We start from the raw sequence: 8,667 nt of genomic DNA, 5'->3' as shown, positions 1-8,667 counted from the left end.
CACAGCCCTGCCAGACAAGTGCCCCGCAGAGGGAAGCGCTCACCAGCCCTAATCCTGACTTAAAGAAAAGCCTTACCTCTTGCTCTATGAATTTTATTTATTTTGGTCCTCTGGGCAGTGCTTGCTGTTGTTAGAAACATGATTGCTTCATACAGTTATGTTAATGTTTGCATTTGACAGAATGTAATTGATACTTGGCTGCTCCAGTTTCAAAGCCAAATTAGGAAATGAAGTGCTGCACATTAGCTTGTTTAGCTGGTTAAATACTGTAAATAAATACGTACAGGGCAATGAAAACTAATGAGTTTTCTTTAAGGCATTTTCTAAATAGCTGGCTTCACAAAAAGAAGAAAAAGATGCTGCTGTGAACTCATATCCTGAAGGATTTCTCATTTTGCTGCAACAAAAGTTGATCCTGTCTGAAATCTGAACACTGGGTTTCACTTAGAGAAAAGGATTTTGCAAGTTATGGAGGAATCATGGCAAGAACTGTTGCAAATTTCATGGTACTTTTATCAACAATACTTCTGTGACATTGCATTTAACAAAGCCATTTTTTGCAAGGGATTAATTCAGACCATGGTTATATGTCAAGTTATTCTTCTCGATGCTCACTAGAAAAACATCTTTGTAAGAAGTATTTGTGCTGCTAAATCTGTGCACTGCCATAAGGCTGAATGTTAGGCTTTTTTCCCTGACAGAATGCAACAGCATGAAAAAAGTAGGGAAAAAAAATTGGTTTTCTATAAAGAGATAATCTGTTGAGAATTGCTTGACAGAGTGCACTTAGCACTGCTGGAATAATAAGTGTTTCTCAAGTTCTCTGTCAGGCCTGCCCTCAGTGCATTAAAGGAGAGCTAGAGGAGAGTATTGCACTGGCACTGTGATCCAGCCAAGGGCAATGAATTTTCCTCTTGTACATCTATAAAATAACCCTGTTCTTTCACCCCTCTGCTTTCATAAATACTACATTGATGCAGAACTGCCTTTGCCTAACTTGAAGATGTTCTACTAAAATCAGGGCACCGTTTAGCATAGGTAGAGCTGAAACTCTACCAGTCCTTTTTGACTGCAAATAACCTCAGCAGTATCACCTCCTTGGCAGAGATGTTGACCTTAAACCTGAGCTTGCTGAGCTGGCTGTTTTATCTGGCACTTTCAGAGGAAGCTGGTTTACAAATTCTGCTGTGCTACTTCAAAAGAAAATTATTGAACTGGTGCCTAAAATGCAGCTGAAGTACTGAGAGTTGATAAAAATACATACTTAGGATGTAAGGTCCATCCTGACTGGGAGGTGGTTCGATGCTGGCTTAGGACGGAGACCAGGATGTTGTGAAAAACCTCAATTTTTCCTGCGTTTTTAGCAACAACAGAGGACTGAAGTCTCACAGCACTTTTCAGAGAAGGCAATTTCAAGGTGAAAATGGTGACCACGTCTGCAAAATACCTAAGAGATTCATGTGGTCCTCAGCCAAAAGGACCATTTAAAAATAGACAAACTATGACTCTCTCAAAAAGAAATGTGTGCATTGCATAAATCAAAGTTCTCACACCCACCATCAAAAGTTTAATCACTTAATATGCTGGTTCTTTCAACACGTTCTGAAACTTTGTATACAATAATACAAACGATGGGGTAACGAAGCAATAGCAATTTATTCTGCTGTACAAACGGATGTTGCATTATAATCCCTAAAGCAATACAGAGGCTGTTTGCAGATGTTACTACAATTTGGCGTTTATTTTAATTGCTCTGCAGCACAGCTCATGTGAAACAAAGTCACGGGATGACCTACACGTTCACCTACTGAGGGTGACTTAACTGCAAGGGGGAGAAAAAAATGTTTTGAAAGTTTTCAAGGTTTCACTTAAATACGAACCTCCTACAGCTGTTTTGAAAGGATGCATCAGGGCTCCTGTCTAAGCCTGAAAGCATGGTAGGGCAGGGGGTAATTTAATCAGCCAGGCTATGCAGTGTGCATATTTTCACAAGTCTTGCAAGAATGACATCAGTAAAGTAACTTGAGATATTTTGGTGTCTGACATTCACTCAGCAAGTGCTAAGAAAATATGCTTACTGCACAGATCACTGGCTTCACAGAGTGGGAGTCAAGGTAACTCATGAGAGTCTGCACACTTTCCTTTATCACTGACCAGGTCCCTATTCCCTCCTTTTCACTTTCCACTCTCCTTCTAAAAGTAAAAGCTGTTTTTAAAGTTGTTCCTGCTCAAGGAGCTGCCTAGAAGCAGTTGCTCCACTAAAGAGATTTCAAGCAAAAGGACAAAGTTAAACATGAGGCAAAGTATAAATAAAAATCAAGACTCTCTTCCTCCTCCTTTCCACTTGTGAGCGATGATCTCACCGCTCCGGGTGGATTGCAAGGGTGGCTTGATCTCTTTCACGAAAGCACATTCTCTAACCTTGATACTGCAGCTATTTATACTTCTCTCATCTCACCACAAAGAAAAGCAGCTCTAATAATCCTTCCCTTCGTTTTAATGAGAGCACCGTGCAGCAGCAGGGTCAAGCCTCTGCCCACGAGCTCTAGCTCCCTGTAACACCAATGCTCTTGGTTACTGCCTCTCCTTCTGGCTGCTCACTTTTAGACATCTGAGATCGGATTTTCCACTGGCTGAAGCATCACATTGCCAGACACACAGGTGCAGGATGACAGCCCTGCTGTGCCACAGCATCTTCTGCTCACAGGGCACAGAAGGAAACAAATGCATGGGCTGAAAGGCAAGAGGGTTTCTAAAATTCAGAGGCAGAGTTCTAAAACTCCTCTCTCCCTTGTTTATCAGAGGAGTAGGACATCCCATTTCACATAATCCCGGGGACATCCCAAGCCTTTTCCACCTCACAAGAGGCAGGATCCATCCCCTGTCCCCACTCTCCCTGGAGATTCAATCCCAGGCTGAGTTGAGGGAGTTCAGGCTAAGGCATGATGGAATGCATATCCAGACCATAGAGCAGCTGATAGTCTCTGAGGCCAAACCCCATATTTTCAGATTAAACTAGACACACTGAGCTGCATTCCTCTTGAGACACCATAAAAATTGGGGACAAACATTATGAAACCAAGTTTATTAAAACTTTCTACAAGTCAGACTTTTATCATCCAGGTTTCCACAGACATATACATATGTACAAATTGGACATAGTGTTTTTAGCTTTTCTGGCAGAATTTTCTACCAATATATACAAATGTACTGTTTTTCATAGAAGGGTTAAACTGTATCACAGATACAAATGTCAAGCAATCATGAGAGGTTTAGTGCAACGGAGAGCTGGAGCGCTCTGCTCTTAATGCTCATGATTCTGTCAAGTTAGTATTGCCAACAATAATTCACATTAAACTGCTCTTCGACACCTCTTATTAAGACAAAGTACAACAAAACAAGAAAACAAAACCCCAAACAGTAAGGTATGTACAAAGTACACAGTCCATGAGGTATACATGGTATTCTTGCAACGCGTGGTGGGACTGCAGCTTGCCAGGGTTAACCCTTAAAATGACTTAACTCGAACTGGGTGGTGTTGGGAACATGCATCACCCACCTCATGGCCATTTTAGAAGCCACACTCTTGCCTAAGGTGAATGGACATCTCTGCATAAACCACTGGACACATGTGAAACTAAGCAGAAATCTTAGGCAGGACTAAGCTTTACTTACCCCCAACCCAGGAAGCTCATGATTCAGATATATTCATTATTCACACATATTGGAAAGACTATGAATAATCATGCAAAATAAAAACAAAAAAACCAAAATTTTAAAAATTAAAAAAAAAAAAGGAAAAAAAAAGGCGGGGGAGGCTGGAGGCAAACAGCATACCTGAATAATCAGCTTAGGGTGTACGGAGATTTTACTCTTAAGACTAACTTTTTGTGGGGGTGGAGAGGGAAAGAGGAGGTGATGTGGTATTTTTAAGAGTTAAGCCGGTTGAAAAACATGGCCATGTTTACAGGTACTGTACAAGACACCCCTTATCCTTTCCAGGGGAAGGTGCCCCAGCCGATAGTGTTACGGTTTGGTAAACGGATACGTTTTGGCACTCGGAGCTAACGAGACCTGCTACTTGACAAGCTCGCTGGGGGCATAAAGTTATATAGGCTACACCGTGGTAACACGAGGCTTAAGTCTATTTAAAACGCTTTCCTGGACAGCGAATGGAATCAGAAGGGATCCAGCTGGGAGATCCACTGGTTTCTGCTTCAGAAAGAGCCACAGCAGTGATTTGTCTTACGGGTGGATGTAGGAGCTTCACGCCTCTGAAAGCAGGATCAGCTGGAGGAGCAGCAGCGAGCAGAGAGCTGGCCATGGTGGGTGAAGACCTCCTTCCCTCACTATCGTGTGCTTACAGTCAGAGAGCTGCTTCGTGGGCTGGCTGCTGGGGCACGCTGAGGCGATTCCCCTTTTAACCATTTCTGTCAGATTTGTTCAGGCAGAGGTGCGCCACGTGCCCCTCTGCCCCTACACATTGTGGCCAGGGCTCCACACCTCTGCAGCTGCTGCAGGAAAGCAGAAGGAGCTGCCTTTCCATCCCACACCTCGCCAGACATAAGACTCTGCAGCCAAGATGTGACCAGTTACACCGGAGGAGGATGCGGGAGGCAGAAGAGCCAGCGAGTTCTCACAAGGCTGCACAAGTCCTCCAGGGCTGGTGGGACCGACCAGCAGAGCAAGAGGATGGAACTCTGAGTACACTTAGGGAGTGGAGACCTCCAGGGTGGCATTCATTTAGACAAGGTCACTTTTCTGACCATACTGGCACTTTAAGATGCTGTTGAGTTTGCAGAAGTGGGAAAATGAAACCCTACAAAGATGCCGGAGGTAAGAACTGACGAGGTTTTTGAGATTTCGGGGTTAGCAGAAGAAGGAACTAATATCATCACTGTCTCCATGATATTCTGGGACAATCTGATCTGAAGCTCCTGTCTCCTGGTCTGTATATCCAGGCTCCAAGACTGCCTCAAACCAAGGGTGAAGCAAGATCTCTGGAGCAGTGAGTCTTTCGGAAGGCTCCCGCCGCAGGAGGCTGCGGATGAGGCAGCGGGCTTTGGGGGAGACGTGGTCAGGAATACAGAACTGTCCGCGCCGGATTTTGGAAAACAGAGTGCTAGGGTCCGAGTCATGGAAAGGATAGCGTCCCACCAGCAGGGTATAAAGCATCACTCCCAAACTCCACACATCGGCCGATTTTCCAGAGTAAGTCCCCGTCGTGTTTAGGATCTCAGGGCTGACGTACGCCGGGCAGCCGTGCTTGTCTGACAGTGCATCGTCTTCACCTTTGATGATGTGTGTGTCTTCCAGACTCTCCAGACGCAGCTGAGTCCTAGGAGGGCAGGAGAGGAAGCCACATGTGAGAAACAGCAACAGTAGTCGTGAGCAAGCACAGCAAGCCCCTGCCATGGCCCCATTCTCTCTGGCATTGGCACTGAGAAAGGAAACACCTCAACTTGCAGCAGAGAAGTTGCCCAGACGCCCGGGAATGTGTAATGGAAGTGCTGCTGTGTGCATCGGGCCGGCATTTAGTGACACTCCTGTTTTTTTATTACCTGGAGATTTTAACAACACAGAGGACTCTTGAGGAACACCAAGTCTCTGCTACCCACGCAGGTTGCAGTGCCACTGCAGGGGGTTAATTGGTGACATGGCACTTTACAGCCACTGTGTGCCGTTCAGGCTTTGAGCAAACAGCATCCAGCTGTGCGATTCCACAAACCACAAAGCCCAGCTCCCCTCTGCACTGGTGAGGATCATTGCCTTCCCTCAGCCCTCAGCTTTTTTTTTTTTTTTTTTTTTTCATTTTAGTTCATAATTTATTCTTTTTGCCTTTTGGAGCATATCACCACACCCACCATCTCCAGGTGGAGATGGGTCCACCCCAACCTCCTATTTTGGAGGGTAAGGGGAGCTCCCGTCGGCAGGGAAGCCACCAGGCAGCCCTGGAAGGGCTCTGCACTGCCTGGCAGCCTGCAGGGGTGTAGATATGTTGGCTTCAGCCTGTCCTCAGCCTGACCTCGGCAAATACCCATTGGTTCTGCAAACGGAAAATATGACTCAACGAGAACCGTGGGCCCGGGATTGGCTGCGGGAGCCCTGAAACTGCACCTGTGCAGAGCCCGCGTCGCCTGCCATTGCTTAACCCTCTTCTTGCCAAATGTGATGCACATGACATCGCCTGTGCAACACGTTATTTCCAAATGAGCGAGACTGTGCGCAACGTAACATTTCAACAAATGTTTCATCTTCTTATGGGAGGGAAAAGCTGCAATAGTTTCCTTCAAAGGAATAGCTTTCTTTACGTGTCAACATATGGCTGTTTCAGAGGGGCAGTGCTGGTTAATTTTCTTATCAAATTCGTAAAAGACATCCTGAAGAATCATTAGCCCAGTTTAACAAAACAAACAAAATCCCTTTTTCTTTTGCATCAGTAGTATCACCTTACATTTTTATGATATTAAGCACAACTCCATTACAGGTTTTACTTAGTTTTTTAACATTCCTTGGGATAAGCAGCTAGTCAAGAGTCAGTTGCTGTATTTCTGACTCTGCCATGTGTGGTGAAGCACTGCAAGAGCAGCAAACACTCCAGGGGAATACTGAATTATTTCCCTAATCTAAATTTAACAACTAGATTCTATGATCTCTTCTCTGAACCTAGGCTTTAGGCTAAGTTTTAGAAAAGTGATTTTCTTTGATGCAGGATTCCCAAAGCATTATTTAACCACATCCCACCTTCCCTCCTGTGTGTGCCCACGATCCACGGGCATGGGGGGCATGGGAAGCACAGCGGTAGAGGGGGGATAAAAGCCTCGAAGGGTTCATTCAGCAGCATCACTTTCATCAGCAGAGTGGTTCAGCAAGGAGACCCTACCCAAGTGCTGGGGCTCCACCGTGGGTCACAAGGCAACTCTCCCGAGGAGGGACCAGAGCTCCAGCTCCTCACATTTCCTGCTCCCCCAGCTGGGCTGCTTCCTCCCGCCGGTACAACACCTCAGCATCTCCCCTCTCCCTCTCTGCTTTTTATTCATTTGACACTGAATGAGTGGCACACATGACATCTTCTGGCGCTAACGAGCATCTGAGCTATCATCCCTTTGTCTGCCAGCGGGTTTCACTGAACTTCTGCTGAATGAGAGGAAGCTCCCGGCGAGCTTCCTCCCTTTCATCAGTCAAGATCTAAGAGGGAGTGCGCCCCGGTTAGATCCGTGACCTACTACACACACGTGATGAGGACCTACTCGGATTGCTCGCAGGTGATGCCCGGCTGACGGGGCTGTTTCCACTCCCTGGCACGCTTTTTGTGTCTCTGGATGTGGCGTTCCTCCCTCCCCACTCACCCCAGGGCTGGCTGCTGACTTACCTCTCTTCATTAGAGAAGACAAATTTCCTGAGCTTGAGGTCACCAAGTACGATGGCTGACTGGTGGCAGTGAGCTACAGCGGAGACAATCTGCTTGAACAGCCGGGCAGCCTCCTCTTCCCTCAGCCTCTTGCAGCTCCTCACGTAGGAGTGCATGTCCCCAAAGTCCTTTTCAAAGAACACATAGGCCTTGGTGTCCCCGAGAATGACTTCGACAACCCCGGTGATGTTTCTGTGTGACGGCAGCTGAATGTAAGGTCGGATCTTGTCCTGGTAGTGTTTGAGGGGGAACACCTGTATTGAGGAAATTAAACCCAAATTCATTCTCAAGGGCGTTGAAAGCTGCAGCTCGCGTAGCAACTCTCCCCAAACAATGACGAGAGAGCGGGAGGGGAGCCAGGGCTCGGCAAGACCGGCAGGAGCGGCTACCGAGACCCTTCCTGTTCGTTGTATATTGAAAGGCTGGGGGGGAAACTAAAATAAACCACTATTCCCACGGCCTCTGGGGGGAAGGCGCTTCGAGGTAAGCCGGAGTCCCGGCTCACTCGCAGGGCGTACAAACGCCGCCGGGGGCTGGCCGGGCGTTCCCAGCCGTGGAGCACCGGGAGGATGTTCGGCAGGGCTGTCCCCGCACCGGCAGGACCCGCTCCCCACCCGCGCGGCTCCCGCTCACCTTGCAGCGCAGCTCCCGGCCCGAGCTGACGCTCAGCGCCCGGGACACCTGCTCCCGCTCGGCCAGCGGCAGCAGCAGGTACGAGGCGATCAGGCTGGGACCCGCCGCGCCGCCGCCGCCGGCGGGAGAAGCGGGAGCACACGGCGAGCCGGGAGCGCTCAGGCAGTCCGGGGGGCCGCATTCGGCGAGCCGAGGGCACTTGGCGGCCGGCGCTTCCTCGGCGGGGCCGTCGTGCAGGGGCTGGAGGCGCTTGGCCGGGGCGCTGCGGCAGCGGGCGGCCGGCAGCAGGGACGCGGGGCGGCTCATGGGGGGAGCGGAGCGGGCGCGGAGCTACAGGCGGGCGCTGCGCGCTGGGCGCATCCCTTCGCTCTCCCCGCCGAAACCTCGGGCCGTGTCCACCATCTGCTGCCGAGTCCGCGCTAAAGTAGTTAGAGGCTTTAAAAAAAAATTAAAAAAAAAAAAAGGTGATTCTCCTCCTCCTCCCGGCCCTGACGCACGGGGAAATGGGAGGAGGGAGGCTGGGACACGCCTGCTCCGCTCCGCCCGCTGCTCTCCGCGCCCCGGGCCCGCCGTGCAGCCGGGCGGGGCGGCGGAGTCGCTGCGGGACTTGAAGGGGGCGGCGG

The 8,667-nt window shown here is 48.8% G+C and overlaps 1 protein-coding gene across 1 annotated transcript; it reads right to left on the bottom strand.

Moving 5' to 3' along the window:
• Nucleotides 1-3,070: 3,070 nt before the first annotated feature.
• TRIB1 (tribbles pseudokinase 1) lies at nucleotides 3,071-8,405 on the bottom strand. The gene is made up of 3 exons (XM_066548333.1): nucleotides 8,045-8,405; nucleotides 7,373-7,665; nucleotides 3,071-5,338 (listed from the first exon to the last, which is right to left on the bottom strand). Exons 1-3 carry the CDS (start codon nucleotides 8,348-8,350, stop codon nucleotides 4,870-4,872), a joined length of 1,068 nt encoding a protein of 355 aa, XP_066404430.1. The 5' UTR covers nucleotides 8,351-8,405; the 3' UTR covers nucleotides 3,071-4,869.
• Nucleotides 8,406-8,667: the final 262 nt, after the last annotated feature.

Source organism: Molothrus aeneus, chromosome 1, assembly GCF_037042795.1.
Source record: "Molothrus aeneus isolate 106 chromosome 1, BPBGC_Maene_1.0, whole genome shotgun sequence".
NCBI classification, from domain to species: domain Eukaryota; kingdom Metazoa; phylum Chordata; class Aves; order Passeriformes; family Icteridae; genus Molothrus; species Molothrus aeneus.
Note: the sequence above shows the minus strand (reverse complement) of the source record. Positions and strands in the feature narration are given on the sequence as shown.